Here is an 18,812-nt window from a genome sequence, read left to right as displayed (position 1 = left end):
AATGCACCCTTTATTTTCAAGGATGCCAACATCATACCAAGCAGATAAACTCCTAACTTTGGAGTATGACATAACATTAAAAGATTATTTTAAATCTGTGTCATGGTGGGACAAACAAAGGACAAGAAAAGGCCTTGAGCATATCTTCCTAGAGAATTAAAACATCCAAAAGTAAACAGTGCCGTAAGAAAGAGGTAGAGGATGACCTAGATGTGAAGGAGAGGGCTGGCACAGCAGCTCAGGTGACTTGGAGAGACAATGATTAATACGTCAATAGCATCAATCAAATACCTATGGCCATACCTGTGCATTCTACATGAATACATGAAACAGAAAATTAAGTTTGATTCATTTTGAATCAGAATATAATGTGGGTATCTAAAGACAGGGAGACAATATCGAGCACCACAGAGATGCTAACCAGTACTGTCTTGAGACAAGCCATGATTTGTGATCAACACCAACTCCTCATTTATTAGAGAAAAATACATTCAAATTCTGAGATAGAACTCAAAAATCACAAAAATAAAGCTGAGTTATTTCCATTATGTATCCATTCATTGTTCTATCAAATGAGACTACTACATTTTAAGTCTCTTTATTCTTACAGATTTCATAATGTAGATAATACACAGGTAAGTACATTGTTACAATCTATTTTTATTTTTAAGACGTTTATTTATTTTTTAATTATAGTTGCACACAATAACTTTATTTATATGGGTGCTTAGAATCAAACCCAGGTCCTCGCATGTGCTAGGTAAGTGCTCTACCACTGAGCCATAGCCCCAGCCCGCCAATCTATTTTTAAAAATTATGACTCTGAAAATTTTTTCTATTAATCATAAAAATATACCTTAAATATTAATACATATCAATACAGTTTGAGGTTTACAATGGATGTAAATCTGCAAATATCTATAGTTCCCTAGATATATAGAAAAAGCACACTTAATAAGCTTCCTATGAAATCTGTCATAGGACTGTCACCAGCTTTGTGGTTTGGAAATCTGCCTCTATGTGATTCACGTACCCTAACTTGATTTTTCCATCACATAGAGCAACATAAATCTAAGAATTACTTCAAACTTACTACTGAAAAGATCAATGAATAGATGTTTTCTCAATCTGATTCTCCTTCACTGAGCACGACAACATTCAGCCAGGTGTCCATCCCTGTGAATCAGCACAAATGGGCTGAGGATTGCATAGCCAAGGTCCACCAGTTCTAGAACACTTACTTCTAGGAAACGCTTCTCTACGGAGAAAGTTACATATAAAGTCATAAAACAATCAGCCCAATAGAAGAAGAGAAAGCAGAGCATCAGAAGGAGGACACTCTTCGCAGCCCTCACCTCAGGGGGGGTTCTGTAGAGGAGCTTGGAGGTCTGAAGGTGGAGCACCTGCTGGTGGTGCTTGTGGAGGAGGAAGACCATGTGGCCACTGGCCCAGCCCATGACACCCTGGAACACAGCATCTCGAAGGACCATGAGAACAACAAAAATCCATCTAATTATCAAGTTTTGTGAGTGGAAATAACAATAGTTGTAACCGCTAATAATTTGTGATGTGTTCATATTGTTGATATTTTTTATGGAAAAAGGTAAGTTCATACTTATCAAGGAATTGAGTAGCCAAAAGAAAAGCAACAAGAAAAGTATGTGCCATGCAGACCTGGGCTGCAGCCTCCTCCACCTGGAGGCTCTGGGGCTGATGGAGATGGCCTGGACCACTGTGAGGAGACTGGTGGTGCAGATGGACAGGCCCCGGGCCACCCTACCAAAATAAACCACAATCCTACAGGCTGTATCACCTACGAGGCTTCTCAACCCAAAACTGGTAATTGTCCTTGGCATTACTTTTGAAAAAAGTGTTATCATATTTGTAAAAGCCAAATGGATGAGAATGAGGTGTATAGATTTCATAGTGCTTCTAAACACGCTCATATAGTTTACAAGAACAAAAATGTTCCCCACAGCTCCAAGTCCTATTAGAATCACGAAGATTATCCCCTTGACAAGATGCAAAATCATTTCTTCATACTTTTTCTCATATTTTCAGCTTCTTGCCATCTTCCCAAACTACACAGCTCTGTATCACATTTGGGAGGCTCTTCTGAGTCATATAACTCACTTCTCTTTCATTCTGACAGAATAAAAAGAAGAATGTTAGAAGACAAAATGGCATTATTCCAGATTGGTTTTACAATTATACAGTAACCGGTTCAAAAAAGGAAAAGGTCTTGCATTCAAAGAGATGTATAACCCCCACCTGGGAATAAATCCTTACACCAACGGAGGTACATGCATCCATTCTGCAGAAAATTTGCAAAGATATAAAATATAAGAGAGGTGTTCTTTGCTGAATGGTACTGAACTAAACTCAAAGAAATTTTTTTGAAAGTTTAATATCAAGCAAACAGAAGAAATCATACTGAAATGCAATAAGAGACACTACAATTTTGAATGCTTATTGTTTTAATAGGCACTCTGACAAGCAGACATATAAGGAATGAATGTGACTGTCATGTATGGTCTAATGTTACTTGTGAGGACAGACAGTTTCAGGTTGGTTGGAGACAAAATGCCTTCTCATTAAACACACGGCGATTAGGAGAAACAAAATTGCAAGTGAAACATTGTGTCTTAGAAACAAAATAATACACCAGAAACTAGGCACAGAATATCATATAACCTAAGCATGCAGAGAGTCACAGCAGGACAACATGGAGTTGGAAGAAACTGAAATTTTCTAAAAGCAGAAAAAGCTTCTAACTTTCTACCTCAGGGCCCACCACAGAGCTCTCTGCTGAACTCAGATCTTGCACACAGGGTCACAGTGGCCCCACCATAGCTGAGGGGCACCTGCTGTAAAAGACCCCTTCATCTTCCTGGCCAAGGTCATACCTTTAAATACCAGAAGAAGAGGGAAGGTCCTAGGGCTCAGACCCTGTCAGCCACCCCCTTGCTCAGTCACAGAGTAAGACCTTGACTGCTGAGGGATGTCCCCTGGGCCTGTGAGCAAGTCAGATCCTAGGGTCCACTCACCTGGGTGGCTGTGCTGCAGACAAGCTCTGGGCTGTCTTTTAGACAAGATGCAGCTTTCAAGGTCGCATTTGTACCTTCTGGGTTTCTGAAGTTTTTCCCTGCAATTAACCACCACAGAGGCTCCAGTGTTCAGAGCTGACACCTGTCAGGGAGAAGCTAGCCCCTGTGGACACCAGTCCCTGAAGCATGGCTCTCCCTCTCCCTCCACAATTACTAAGTTTGTGAGGCTCAGACCTCATCTCAGTTTTAATTGGAGCTTAATTATTCTACAAGAAGTTTTCATAATAAGAAAGTGAATCACCAGCCAAGTCTCTGTGTCTGAGTTTCCCATTTCTTGGCCCTCCCTGCACTTTTCCAAAGTCCCACAGCTGAAATAGGTTGGTGCCCATTTCTGGGACACAGATGTCACTTCCCCTCATGTTCAAGGCCTATTCCATACACAGGGATGTGGTACTTGAGGACCAGCACTGGGGACTGTGCCTTCAAAGCAAGTCTCAACCAGGCACCTGGGAAGGACAGGAGTCACATTGGTAGTTCAAGGATGTTGCTATAAGTGGATATTTTATTACTTGTACATTGACCAAAAACTTGAACCCAATGGCTAGACGCACACACACACAGTACCACTCTTAAAAAATCAAATGTGCCATCACAGAAATGCAAATCAAAATTACAGTGAGCTCTCACCTCATTGTTAGAATGGCATTCATCAAGAATACAAATAGTAGTAGATTTTCTCAAAGATGTGACCAAAACAGGTGAATTCATGCCCCTGCAAGTGGGATGGCACATTAGTACAACCAAGTTGGTAAGCAGTTTGGGCATTTCTTAAAAATTGAAATTGGAACCACCATATAAGTCAGCTACACCACGATATGATATTTATATTCAAAGAAAATAAAATTAGCATAATATAACGATACAAATGCATGAATATTTGTAGCAGCACAATTCACAAGGGCCAAGTTCTGGAACCAGCCCAGGTGATCACCAACAGATCAATGGATCAAGAAAATGTGATGTGCCAACAGAGTGGTGCTCTACTCAGTCATGAAGAAGAGTGAAAATATCACATTGTCTAGGAAATGGATGGAACTGGTCAGGCTACGTGAGGGCTTGAACGTTTCCTTTCATAGGTGGACACTGGAGCAATACTAAGGGGAACAGAATGTGCAGCCCCAAAATAGTTGAAAACATGTTCGTGGCGCAGAGAAAGAATTTGGGGAAGTTAGAGGAATGGAACAGGAGAGGAACTCTGAATGAACTTGGGGTAATTAAGCTAAGAGCCCATGTGAATGTCTCAGAATGCATCTCACTTTGTGTCTATCTATGAAGCATGATTGAAACAGCAATAAATGAATGCACGGAACACAAATATAGAAGAGGAATGGGAGCAGGGGAGAGGAGGGAATGAGCGGTGGGAGCAGGGGACTACAGAGGAGCCAATGACGTCCCACCAGGTGCGGTTGTGTCACAGGAGGCACACTTTTTAGTTTAACTATAATGCATTAAAAATATCGAAAAATCCAAACCTTCCATGCCATTCCTACGGGGCCTCGGTATAACCCATCTGCACCCCAGGATGGCCCTCACATCAGTTTGCATCCTGCCACCTGGAGGAGTGTTTGTGTCCCTGTTGCAAAGGAATGTCAATGCATGTGGCCAGGGCTGAGGGGAGGTGAGAGCAGCTTCCTTTCTGCAGAGGAGAGAGCAGCCGGGGCTGGCCTGGGAGGCAGCCCCCGGTCACTGGGCCCCTCTGTGCCCTGAGTGCCTCATGACCTAGAGATGCACCCTGCACGCATTAGAGAATAAACCCTCTACATAAATGGAAGTCACCTGAGTCACGCTCCCTGGTGTGGGAGGAAAGCCCAGGCCCGCATGGTTTGTGGATCACTTATGATACTTATGAGCTTAAAAACTAAGTGAGAGTCACCATGGACAACATTCCCTTTGCAATAAATAGGAGCACTGAACTCTGTGACCCTTGTTAGGAGATTTCTGTGTGAACCTGAGATTTTTACAGGAGTTTCAGATGTATGTCATGTTTTATTTTCTCATTTATCGATTTACTATTCTAATTTTATATATAACAGCAGAATGCATTGCAATTCACATAAAACATATGGAGCACACTTTTCCTATCTCTGGTTGTATAGGAAGGATATTCGCGCCATTCGTGTCTTCATACATGTACTAGGGTACTGATGACCTTCTCATCCCACCATCATTTTTACCCCATTCCCACCTCCTTCCCCTCCCAGGCTTTGCCCTACCTGGAGTCTGTCTCATCCTCCCATGCTCAGTCCCAACCCACTATGAATCCACCTCCTTATACGAGAGGAAACATTGGCATTTGTTTTTTGGAGTTGGATAACTTTACTTAGCATTATCTTCTCTAACTCCATCCATTTACCTGCAAATGCCATGATTTTATTCTCTTTTATTGCTGAGTAATACTCCATTGTGTATCTATTCCACATTTTCTTTATCCATTCATCTACTGAAGGGCATCTAGGCTGGTTCCACAGTTTAGCTATTATGAATTGTGCTGCTATAAACATTGATGTGGCTGTGTCCCTGTAGTATGCTACTTTTAAGTCCTTTGGGTATAGACCAAGGAGTGGGATAGCTGGGTCAAATGGTGGTTCCAATCCCAGATTTCCAAGGAATCTCCATACTGCTTTCCAGATTGGCTGCCCAATTTACAGTCCCACCAGCAGTGTCTGAGTGTGCCTTTTCCCCACACCCTCTCCAACACTTATTCTTGTTTTTGTTCTTAATAGCTGCCTATTAAGTGACTAAAGTGAGGGAAATCTTACAGTAGTTTTGATTTGCATTGCTCTAATTGCTAGAGAAGTTGAACATTTTTCATATATTTGTTGATTGATTGTATATCCTCTTCTGAGAGGTGTCTCTTCTGTTCCTTGGCCTATGTATTGATTGGGATATTTAGGGGTTTTTTTCTGTTGTTTGTTTGTTTTTTGGTGTTTAGCTCTTTGAGTTTTTTATATACCCTAGAGATTAGTGCTCTACCTGATGTGTGAGGGGTAAAAATTTGCTCCCAAGATATAGGCTCCCTATTCATTTCACTGATTGTTTTTCTGAGAAGGAGTTTTGAGTTTGAATTCATCCCATTTATTGATTCTTGATTTTAATTCTTGTGCTATATGAGTCTTATTAAGGAAGTCAGGGCCTAATCTGACATGATGGAGGTTTGGACGTACTTTTGCTTCTATTAGACGCAGGGTCTCTGTAATTTCTAGGTCTTTGATCCACTTTGAGTTTTGTGCATGGTGAGAGAAGGGTTTCATTTCAGTTTGTTGCCTATGGATTTCCAGTTTTCCCATCACCATTTGTTGAAGAAGCTATCTTTTCTCCAATGTATGTTTTTGGTGCCTTTGTCTAATATAACTGTATTTATGTGGGTTAGTCTCTGTGTCCTCTATTCTGTACCATTGGTCTACAAGTCTATTTTGGTGTCAATACCATGCTGGTTTTGTTACTATTGCTCTGCAGTATAGTTCAAGAACATGTATGTGATGCCACATTCTTCACTCTTCTCGCTAAGGATTGCTTTAGCTATTCTGAGTCTCTTATTTTTTCAGATGAATTTTGACTCCTTTTTCTATTTCTATGAGGAATGTCATTGGGATTTTTATTAAAATTTAACTAAGTCTGTATAGTGCTTTTTGTAGTATGATCATTTTGACAATATGAATTCTGCCTATCCAAGAGCAGGGGAGACCTTTCCATCTTCAAAGGTCTTTTTTAATTTCTTTCTTAGCATTCTGTAGTCTTCACTGTACAGGTCTTTCACACTTCCATTAAGTTGATTCCCAGGTTTTTTATTTTATTTTATCTTATTTTATTTTATTTTATTTTGAGGCTGTTGTAAATGAGGAGGAGTTTTCATTTCTCTTTCAGAGGATTTGTCACAGTTATACAGAAATGCCTTTGATTTGTGGATGTTAATGTTATAATCCTGCTACCTTGCAGAATTCATTCACTATTTCTAGAAGTTTTTGTGGCATTTTTTGTCTTCTAGGTATAGAATCATATCATCAGCAAATGGTGTGAATTTGAGTTCTTATTTTCATATCCATATCCCTTTAATTTCTTTCATCTGTCTAATTGCTCTGACCAGTGTTTCAAGAACTATGTTAAATAGAAGTGGTGAAAGAGGGCATCCCTGTCTTGTTCTAGTTTTTAGAGGGAATGCTTTCAATTTTTTACCCTTTAGAATGATGTTGGCCTGGGGTTTAGTGTAGATAGCCTTTATGATGTTGAGATAAGTACCTCTTTTCCCCAGTTTTTCTAGTGTTTTGAACATGAAGAGGTGCTGATTTGTGCAAATGTTTTCTCTGCATCTATTGAGAAGATCATATGATTCTTTTCTTTAAATCTACTGATGTGATGAATTAAATTTATTGATTTCCATATGTTGAACCAACCTTGTATCCCTGGGATAAATCCATTTGATCATGATACACTATCTTTTTGATATGTTTTTATATTCAGTTTGCCACAAATTTATCAAGAATTCATGTGTCTATGTTTATTAGAGATATTGATCTAAAGTTTTCTTTCTTTCATGTGTCTTTGCCTGGTTTTGGAATCAGAGTGATAGTGGCCTCATAGAATGAGTTTGGAAGTGCTGCCTCTTTTTCTATTTCATAAAATAATTTGAGGAGCATTGGTTCTAGTTCTTCTTTAAAGGTCTTGTAGACTCAGTTGTGTATCCATTCAGTCCTGGGCTTTCCTTGGTTGGTAGGCTGCTGATGGTGTCTTCTCTTTCATTGCTTGAAATTGTTCTGTGTAAATCATGTATATCATCATGGTTCAGTTTGGGCAAATCATGTAACTCTAGAAATTTGTCACTGCCTTCTGTGTTTTCTATTTTATTAGAGTACAAGTTTTCAAAAATATTTCTGATTATTGTATTTCTGTAGTATCTGTTGTGATATTTCCTTTTTCATCGGGTGTGTTAGTAATTTGAGTGCCTCTCTCCTTCTCTTTATTAGGCTGGCTAAAGGTTGATCAATTTTAGTTATTATCTTCAAAGAACCAACTTTTTCTTTTGTCAAGTTTTTCATTTGTTTCTTTTATTTCAATTTCATTGATTTCAGCTCTGATTTAATTATTTTCTGTCTTCTGCTGCTTTTGATGCTGATTTGTTCTCCTTTTTCTAGGGCTTTGAGATGTAGTGTGAGGTCATTTACTTGTTGGCTTTTTCTTCTTCTAAGGAAAAAACTCCATGCAATGAATGTTCCTCTTAGAACTGCCTTCACACTGTCCACAGATTTTGGTACATTGTATTGCTGCTCTCATTTACCTCTAAGAAGTTTTTAATCTCTTCTTTGATGTCTTTTGCAATCCATTGTTCATTCAATAGCATATTATTTAGACTCCAGGTGTTGAAATAGCTTTTATTTTTATTTTATCATTGATGTCTAATTTCATTCCATTGTGATCTGATAGAATTCAGGGTAGTTTCACTACTTTTTTTGTATTTGCCAAGAGTTGCTTTTTGGCATAATATATGGCCTATTTCAGAGAAGGATTCATGTGCTGCTGAGAAAAAGGTATATTGGCTTGTTGAAGGACAAAATATTCTATATATGTCAGTTAAGTCTAAGTTATTGATTGTGTTATTGAGTTCTATGTTTTCTTTGGTCAGCTTTTGTTTGAAAGATCTATCCAGTGGTGAGAGAGGTGTGTTAAAGTCATACAAGATTATTGTGTTGTGCTCTATTTAGCTCTTGAACTTGACAAGAGTTTGTTGATGAATGTAGATGCTCCACTGTTTGGGGCAAATATATTTATAATTGTCATGCCCTTTTGGTGTTTGGTTCCTTTGAGAAGTATGTAGTGTCCTTCTTTATCCCTTTTGATCATCTTTGGCTTGAAGTCTACATTATTTGGTATGAGGATGGACACCCCTGCTTGTCTCCACAGTCCATGTGAGTGCTATGATTTACCCACCCTGTCACCTTCATTTTGTGGGTGTCTTTTTTCTCTTGGAGGCAGAATTTTGTTGGGTCTTTTTTAATCCAATCTGCCAGTCTATCTCTTTTGGTCTTTGAGGATATGCCATTGATATTTGGGGTTATTATTGAGACATGATTTGTATTCCCAGACATTTTTGTTTATTTTGGGTATTTAACTGATTTGGTTTCTCCTTTGATGAGTTTTTCCTTTAGTGCAAACCTCCCTTTGCTGATATTCACTGTTCTTTTTCATTTCATCCTCATGGAATGCTCTATTTGCTAGCATTCTAGCTGTAAATTCTTTTAACTTTTGTTTATCATGGAAGGTTTTTATTTCATCATTAAATCTAAAGCTTAATTTTACTGGATGTAAGATTTTTTGGTTGACATCCATTTTTTCTTTCAGAGTTTGATATATATTGTTCCAGGATCTTCTAGTTTTCAGGGTCGGGGTTGAATAATCGGCCATTATCCTAATTGGTTTCCTGCCATATGTAATCTGATTCCATTCTCTCATGGTTTTTAAAATTCTCTCCTTATTCTGTATGACAGGCAATTTCATTATAATGTGACTTGGGGTAGATCTGTTGTGATTTTGTCTATTTGACATCCTATAATCCTCTTGTATTTGGTTTTCCAATTCATTCTTCATCTTTGGAAATGTTTCTGATATTATTTCATTGAGTAGATTGCTCATTCCTTTGGTTTGGAACTCTATGCCTTCCTCTATCCCAATAACTCTAAAATTTGGTCTTTTATTGTTATCCCATTTTTCTTGAATGTTCTGCTCATAGTTTCTAAACATCTTCATTGTATGATCTACATTCCTTTCCAAATTATATCTTTTGTCTTCCTTGTCTGAGGTCCTGTCTTCCAAGTGGTCTAATCTCTTTGTGATGCTGTCAATTGAGCTTTTAATCTGGTTTATTGTTTCCTTCATTGCAAGGATTTCTGTTGTTTGTTTTTTTCAGAACCTCCATCTCCTTGTTGAAGTGATCTTTTGCTTCCTGTATTTGCTTTTGTAGCTCTTTATCAAAATGACCTTTTGCTGCCTGTATTTGTTCTCTCATATCATACTTTAATCCACAGAACATTTTAATTATGTACATCCTGAGCTCCTTCTCTGTCATTGCTTCTGTTGTGCTGCCATGGATTCTAATTATGTGGTATCTTGGATTTGGGGGGGCCTGTGAGCCCCTGTAAAATTCAAAAGCAAGTTACATGTACCCTAAAGACAATGGCACTGAGTGAGCGTTCCCCTTCCAAAAGGGAAGAATAGGGCCATAGAAAGAAGGGCTGGTCCAAAGGAAGTTCAAATCCCACAAGGACAGACACCAACCAAGTCCTGTAGCCCCATGTCAGACATCCAGAGCAATGGTGGTGAGAACATTTATAGTGTTCAACAAGCAAAAGTCACACAAAGTAAATGTGGCTTGGAAGGAACATTCTCTCTTTTCACGATTTCAGATACTGATCAAAGCAGGGCACAATGTGCTGGACATTCAACAAATTAAGTGTATTTGCATAACAGCCATAAAATACTTTAAAACATTACAATGGTTTCTCAAATTAAGGCACTGATTTTCCATCCTTCCTTCTATTTGTTATTTCTGTGAGCAGTGCTTGTGAGGTCTAACTGTGGACCCACGTGTGACTCAGTGGACAAGATCAGGGTCAGCGTTGGTCATCTCCAGCTTTAATGCATTTCAGAGGAGATCAGGCAATACAGGGTGGTTGGCCATAGACCTCTGTCAAATAAAGAAGTACATACCAGCATCTTTTAACATAATAGGTGACATAACTAGTGATAAGAGTTACATTGATTATTGTTAACAGCTTTATTTCACAGAGGTCTTTGTTTATTTGATTGATACTAATTTACACAAACTTATGTGGTACCATGAGATGTTTCTATTCATATAGGCATTTTAAAATGCTCAAACCCGGGTACACACAAACACCTACACCCACATATCTTCAAATATTTATATACATATAAAATCTGAAAACAAGGAATCCCTCTTCCTCCAGCTTTTTGAAATGTACACTTTGAGACCATTATATATGATCACGCCACTGAATCATAGCTCACCAGAACTCCTAGCTCCCATGTACCTGCATCTTTGTACCATTTACCAATTTCCCATCCTTCCCTCCTCAGTCCTCTGGTGTTCACCATTCTGCTCTCAACTCCGTGAGATCAAAGTTTCCTATTCCACCTGTGAGTGAGATCTTGGGGTGCTTGTCTCTGTGCCTGACTTGGTTCTCTTCACACAGTGCCTCCAGCTCAGTGGATGGTGTCACCAATGACAGGAGTTCATTTTACTTTATGAATGGGTGCTTTTCCATCATTTATATGTTACTATATGTTTTTTTCTCTATACTTTATTCAATGGTCACTTAAGGTGCCTCCAGACTTTGGCTGAACTTCCTGCAATAGAGGTAGGAATGCAGTGGTCTCTCAGACGTGCTGATTTCAAAACCTTTAGATTTAAACCCAGGGAGGAATTAATGGATCATGTGGTAGCTTTACTTGTGATGTTTTTTAGATTCTCAAACACTGTTTTCATAGCATCGATACTTATTTACTTCCCACCTACAGTGTGCGAGGGTTTCTTTCCTGCCACACTCCTATCACATTTTGATATCTTTTAAATTTTGACAGTGGCCATTCGAGTGTCATCGAGGTTTGGGTTTGCATTACACTAATAATTGCTGAGGTTGAACATTCCCACGCTGTCTTCTGGGATACGGGTTCATAGGTCTATTACACTTTATTAATTGGGGGATTTTTGTTATTAAATTTTTTGTGTGTTCTGTAATTGATTTTTATTTTCAATGTGTGTTTGCATTTCCTGGGATTCAAACCAAGACATTGCCTCCAATGACAAATGGTCTGCAGCTAATCTACACCATCAGCTCTTGCTATTGAGAGTTTGGCTTCCTTTTATACATCCTGAGCGTAAGCCCCTAGGAGACATGGGATTTCCAAGTATGTTCAACTAGTAGGCAGTTAGTCTCTTCCCTCTGGGCTTTTATTTTCTTTCTTGTGCAGAGTGTTTTTAGATCAATCAAATCCCATTTGTCCCTTTTTGTTGTGTTTCCTCTCATTTTGGTGAATTGTCCAAAATCCTTGCCCAGAACAATGTCCTATGTCTTTTCCCTTGTTTTCTTCTACAACTTTTGTTGATTCAGGTCTTCCACTTAAGTCTTCATTAATAGATTCATTAATAAGTCTATCATTAATAAGTCTATCATTAATAGATTTCTTAGCTTCTCAGACACAAGAGTCCAGACACATTCTTCTCCATGTGGATAGGCACTTTTCCCAGGACCACTTCATGGAGAAGACTGTTCTTTCTTGAATGCACCTTCAGAGCTCCTTTGTGGGAAATCAAATACTTACAGGTGCATGAGCTACCTCTAGGCTTTCTATTCTTTTCTATTAGTACAAGTGTCTGTTTTTATGCCAGTTCCATGCTGGTTAGATTCCTACAGCTTTGTATTATGTTTTGAGATCTGAAGTAGTGTAATGCTTTCTACTTCACTCTTCTTGCTCAAAGAAGGATTAGGCTAGGCTTCTAACTCCCTCAGGAATATCTGTACACTATTCATATTGAAAAGGAACATTGATCTCAACCACAGAGCACATAATCTATTCAGAGTCACTTTTATGTATACAAAATTGTTTTTTCTCCAGGCACTTGCTAACACCTATTATTTCTTCTCTCCAAGTTAAGAACCAATCTAACAGGTGTGAGTTTGTGTCCCCTGAATGTGACTTGCAGTTTCATGGTGGTTAATGATGATGAACACCTGCTCATAGATGGTGTGGACAATTGCCTGTCTTGTTTGGAAAAATATTTTTCAAGACCTTTCCCATTTACAGCCTGTTTAGTCTTGGGTATTTGGGCTATCCACCAATGTGAGTGACTCACATAATTTAAAGAGTAGAACTTTACTAGTCACAATGTTTTCAAAAGTGGGGTCTCATCCCACTGCTGGCTTTTCAATGTTTTGAGGGTCTCACTTGTGTGCAGAGTGTCTTTACTCTGACATAGTCCCACTTGGTAATTTCCACAATTATGTGTTTTCTTCTTTGGATGTCATATCCAAAAACTCACTAAGGAGTCCTAAGTCAAGAAGTGTTGTATTGTATTGCATTTGAGGAGTCCTAAAATTTCAATTATATGTCTGAATCTTTGCTCAACTTTGAGTACAGTTTTTACAGTTTTGTATGGGGCTTCAGATTGAAGTTCAATATCATATTTGCACGTGGGTTTCTAGTTTTACCAGCACCATTTGCTGAAGAAATTCATGAGAATAGGTCAACATCCTAGATGAACTCTTGCCGCAGGCCGGCTGCAGCAAAATAACCGGGGGGTGACGAATAACTTGTGTACGTTGATACAACAGGAGTAGGAGCCCTTTATTGTAGGGCAACAGAGCTATTTATACATTTTGCACAGCTTATCTTAATTAGCATAAACTAGATACATCAGTCAACCAATAAGGAATCTCCACACTCAACGGCTCACTTTTGTTACTTCTCAAACCACTCCCTCTGACATTTTGCCAGGCACCATCCAGACTTGTTTACGAACTCTAACATTTCTCTGGCAAAATACCAGGTGTTATTTTTGACTTATTTACAGACCTTAACAAACTCTGTGGGTTCTCTGCATTAAATTCAACCTTAAATTGGGAGGTACTGGCATTGAACTAGAATCCCTAAACACAAAGGGTACCGTCACATCCCAAGGTCACATGTGCCATATGGTGGCACTGATTCACTAAGGAACAGTGGTCATATTTACCACAATGGAAAATAATCAGAACTGTGAGACATTGAAAGATCTTTGGCATTGATCAATTGATCATCAGGTGTCTTCATATGAAACATATGGGAGTTCTGCCCAGTTCTTTCTGGATTTGTAGAAGGAGATAAACCCTAACTGTTCTCAGGGTAAATCTGACTTGAATCTGTAGAACAGCTTTCATGGCTCCTCCACTGACTCCTGCCCTGGAGCCAGTCTGCAGACACAGAGCTGCTGTGTGGAGGGGGAGGGAGCTGCCCATGAGGGACCTTGCTGCACTGCCAGAGCACACTGACCCCTTCCTCCTACTGTTCCCCAGTGAGACTGACGTTCACCTAATAGAATGACTGGTCATGGGAACAAGGGAACCGACAGACATTTCAGCGATTAACTGGCACTGGGTACTAACTGATGATTATTGCTGGAGACCCAAAACACCTGTGCTTCCACCAATAAGAGGAGAGATTTACTAGGTTTATGATCAATGGAGTTTTTTTCTGGGACCCAAGATCTCTTGCATGATATCCACTGTTAATTAGGAATGATTGGTGCCTTTTATTTCACTTATTCTTCTGGTTGCTTTCAAGATAGTTCTTTGAATTTTTAGCAACTAAAGGTCTGTGTAAACATTGATGTGTCGATTCATGTAATAATTTCTCTTAGTTCTGAATGTGGTGTTTTATCTCACAAACTTAGGGAAATACTCAGTCATCTCATCTATGACCATGCGTAAGCATTCTCAGGCACAACTCAGGCAGAGTTCAGATCACGCTTTATATTTTACTGCTTTAAAAGACACACAGGTATTTGTGAATTCAAAGAAACCTGATGTGCTACCAGTCATGCCAGAGAGTTCACTGCTCAGGGTTTCCCCACTTCTCTCTCCTCTCTCCCACCCCTCAGGTGGGTAACATCCTCATTCACTTTATAATTTTCAATTATTTTCTAAATATGATTTCTGATGTACTTTTATTTTCTCAATCCAATTCCCACATTTTAGAGTGAAGAAAAATCATACTTGCATAAGGAATATAAAACCCAGCCAAACCTTGAATGTCCAAAAGTCAGGAACCATTTTCTTTTTCACCTAGGTATTGTCTGTTGTTGGTGCTTGGTCACCTCATCCTCACGATGTCACTTTTACGCGTCATTCATTCCTATCAGCACTTCCGGGATTTGTACTCCCTGCCCTGGAGTCCACGCCAGTGATGGGTCTGGGGAGGGCTCACTTTGTCTTGTTCTCTAGGCTTCATCTTAGGAGAACTGTGGGTCTAAGACAGTAGCAAGCCCTTTATCTTCAAGGACAGCATCATTATATGAAGCAAATAAACTCTAATTTTGGAGTATCACATAATAACATTCATAAATTATTTTGTGTTTTCATGGAATAAACCAACCACAAGAAAAGGCCTTCACCTGTTCTTCTAGAACACAAATAAACAGGGTGATAAGAGAGACCTAGAGAGCACATGGCTATGGAGGGGAGGCCTCTAGGCCCACTCAGCTGCCTTGGAGGGAATATGATCAATGCATCAATAGAATCACTAATATTTCAAAATGGTTTAGTCAAATGACTTGTGGTCACATCTGTGCAATCTACATGAATATATTTTTGGTTTCATTTTAGAAACAGGAAAATTAGGCTCATTACATTTCAAGTCAGAATGTGTTGTGGATTTCTGAGGCAGAAGGACAATATCAAGCAGCACAGAGACACTGACTAGTTCTCTCATGAAACGAGCCATGATTTGTGAGCAACACCAACTCCTCATTGATTAGAGAAAAACTCATTCAAATAACTTAGACTTAACTGACATATAGAATATTTCAACCTGTGTCAAGTGGATACACTTTCTTCTCAGCAGCACCTGGATCATTTTCTAAAATGGACCTTATACTATGCCACAAAGCAAATACAAAAAAGTAGACATACTACCATGCATTTTATCAGATCATAATGGAATTAAATTAAAAATCAATGACAAGATAAAAATTAAAAATTTCTCCAGCACCTAGAGATTAAACAATATGCTACTAAATGAACAATGGGTTACAGAAGACATCAAGGAGGAGATTTAAAAATTCTTAGAGGTAAATAAAAATATAGACACAAAATATCAAAATCTCTGGGACACTATGAAGGCAGTACTAAGAGGGAAATTCATTGCATGGAGTTCATTCCTTTAAAGAAGGAAAAAATCAACAAATAAATGACCTCACACTACATCTCAAAACCCTAGAAAAAGAAGAACAAATCAACAGCAAAAGCAGTAGAAGGCAAGAAATAATTAAAATTAGAGCTCAAATTAATGAAATCAAAACAAAAGAAAAAATTGACAAAACAAAAATTTGGTTATTTTATAAAATAAATAAAATTGACAGACCCTTAGCTATGCTAACGAAGAGAAGGAGAGAGAGAACTCAACCACAACCAGCATATGTGATAAAAAAGGTAATATCACAACAGACACTACAGAAATACAGAGGATAATTAGAAATTATTTTGAAAACTATATTCCAATAAAATGGAAGACATGGAATGCATCAACAAATTTCATAAGTCATATGATTTTCCCAGAAATCAGAAAACACAGAAATAAAACTAAATTATTTTCATTACATATCCATTCATCTTTCTTTCAAACAGACAACTACATTTTAAGTTTGTTTTTTCTTGGAGATTTTATAATGTACATAACACCCAGGTAAGTACATTATTCCATTATATTTGTAAATAGTATGAACCTAAAAATATTTTCTATTAATCAAAATAATTATGCCTTAAATATTAATATGTATCAATAGAGTTTGAGGTTGACAAGGGAAGTAAAACCTGCAAATATACACAGGGCCACAGACACCTAGGAGAAGCACACTCAGGCAGCTTCCTATGAGGTTGTCACAGGATTGTCGTGAAATTGTGCTGTGGAAATCTGCCTCTATGTGATTCAGCTACTTCATTTTTCCATCACATACAGCAACAGAAATCTATGAATTATTTCAAACTTATTTACTGAAAAGATCAATGAAAAAGACATTTTTCTCAATCTCTTTCCTTCTTACTGAGCACGACAACATTCACCCAAGTGTCCATCCCTGTGAATCAGCACAAATGGGCTGAGAATTGCATAGCCAAGGTCCACCAATTCTAGAGCACTTACTTCCAGAAAATGCGTCTCTAAGGTAAACGTTACATATAAAGTCATAAAGCAATCTGCCCAATAGAAGAAGAGAAAGCAGAGCATCAGAAGGAGAACACTCTTTGCAGCCTTCACCTCAGGGGGGGATCTGTAGAGGAGCTTGGAGGTCTGAAGGTGGAGCACCTGCTGGTGGTGCTTGTGGAGGAGGAAGACCATGTAGCCACTGGCCCCAGCCATGACACCCTGAAACACAGCATCTCGAAGAACCATGAGAACAATAAAAATCCATCTAATTATCCAGGTCTGTGGTTGTAAATAACAATAGTTGTAACCACTAGTAAATTGTGATGTGTTCACACTGCTGATGTTTTTGGTATAAAATGCTAAGTTCATACTTATCAAGGAATTGAGTATCCAAAGGAAGACTAAAAAGGGAAGCAGGTGCCATGCAGAGCTGAGCTGCAGCCTCCCCCACCTGGAGGATCTGGGGCTGATGGTGATGGCCTGGACCACTGTGAGGAGACTGGTGGTGCAGATGGACAGGCCCCGGGCCACCCTACCGAGGTAAAGCACCATCTTACAGGCTATATCACCTATGAGGTCTCTAAACCCAAAACTGGATATTATCAATGGCATTAGTTTTGTAAGAAGTGTTATCATATTTGTAAAAGCCAAATGAATGAGAATGAGGTGTATAGATTTGACAGTGATTCTAAACAAGCCCATATAGTTCATAAGAACAAAGATGTTCCCCACAACTCCAAGTCCTATTAGAATCACAAAGATTATCCCCTTGACAAGATGCAAAATCATTTCTTACTTCTTACTTTTCCTCATATTTTCAGCCTATCACCATCTTCCCAAACTGCACAGCTCTGTATCACAATTGGGAGGTACTTGTGAGTCATATAACTCACTTCTCTTTCACTCTGACAGAATAAAATGAAGAATGTCAGAAGCGAAAGTGGCATTATCCCAGATTGGTTTTACAATTATACTGTGAGTGCTCCTAAAAGGAAGTCCTTGCATTCAAACCTATGCATGACCCCTCCACCTGAGAATAAAACCCAACAGCTGTGCAGGTACATCCATCCATCCTGGGGAAATCTCCCCAAGATAAACCTAAGAGAGGTGTTCCTTGCTGCATGGTATTAAACTAAACTCAAAGAAATTTTTGAAAGTGTAATATCAAGCAAATTAATGAAATCATACTGGAATTCAATAAGAGACGCTAGGATTCTGATTGCTAATTGTCTCAGTAGGCACTCTCACACACAGACATGCAAAGAATGAGTTTGACTTACTCTATGGTCTAATGTTACATGAGAAGACAGACAGTTTCAGGTGGATGGAGACAGAATGCCTTCTCATTAAGCACTCTGCACTTAGGGATACAAAACATAATGCAAGAGAAAAATTATATCTTGGAAATCAAATAATACACCATAAACTAGGCACAGAATATCATATAACCTAAGCATGCAGAGAGTCACTCCAGGACAACATGGAGTTTGAAGAAACTGAAATTTTCTAAAAGCAGAAAAAGCTTCTAACTTTCCATCTCAGGGCCCACCACAGAGCTCTCTGCTGAATCAGATCTTGCACACAGGGTCACAGTGGCCCCACCATAGCTGAGGGGCACCTGCTGTAAAAGACCCCTTCATCTTCCTGGCCAAGGTCATACCTTTAAATACCAGAAGAAGAGGGAAGGTCCTAGGGCTCAGACCCTGTCAGCCACCCCCTTGCTCAGTCACAGAGTAAGACCTTGACTGCTGAGGGATGTCCCCTGGGCCTGTGAGCAAGTCAGATCCTAGGGTCCAC

General features: G+C 38.9%; 2 protein-coding genes across 2 annotated transcripts; both read right to left on the bottom strand.

The window, feature by feature from the left end:
- Nucleotides 1-1,139: 1,139 nt before the first annotated feature.
- LOC113201026 (vomeronasal type-1 receptor 4-like) lies at nucleotides 1,140-2,039 on the bottom strand. Its single transcript, XM_077801962.1, has one exon. The coding sequence runs from the start codon at nucleotides 2,031-2,033 to the stop codon at nucleotides 1,140-1,142; it is 894 nt and encodes a 297-aa protein (XP_077658088.1). The 5' UTR covers nucleotides 2,034-2,039.
- A 14,871-nt stretch (nucleotides 2,040-16,910) lies between these two features.
- LOC144256673 (putative vomeronasal receptor-like protein 4) lies at nucleotides 16,911-17,813 on the bottom strand. The gene has a single exon (XM_077802048.1). The coding sequence runs from the start codon at nucleotides 17,802-17,804 to the stop codon at nucleotides 16,911-16,913; it is 894 nt and encodes a 297-aa protein (XP_077658174.1). The 5' UTR covers nucleotides 17,805-17,813.
- Nucleotides 17,814-18,812: the final 999 nt, after the last annotated feature.

This window comes from Urocitellus parryii, chromosome 8, assembly GCF_045843805.1.
Source record: "Urocitellus parryii isolate mUroPar1 chromosome 8, mUroPar1.hap1, whole genome shotgun sequence".
Classification (NCBI taxonomy): Eukaryota; Metazoa; Chordata; class Mammalia; order Rodentia; family Sciuridae; genus Urocitellus; species Urocitellus parryii.
The sequence above is the reverse complement of the archived record's forward strand: the minus strand, read 5'-3'. Positions and strand labels throughout refer to the sequence as shown.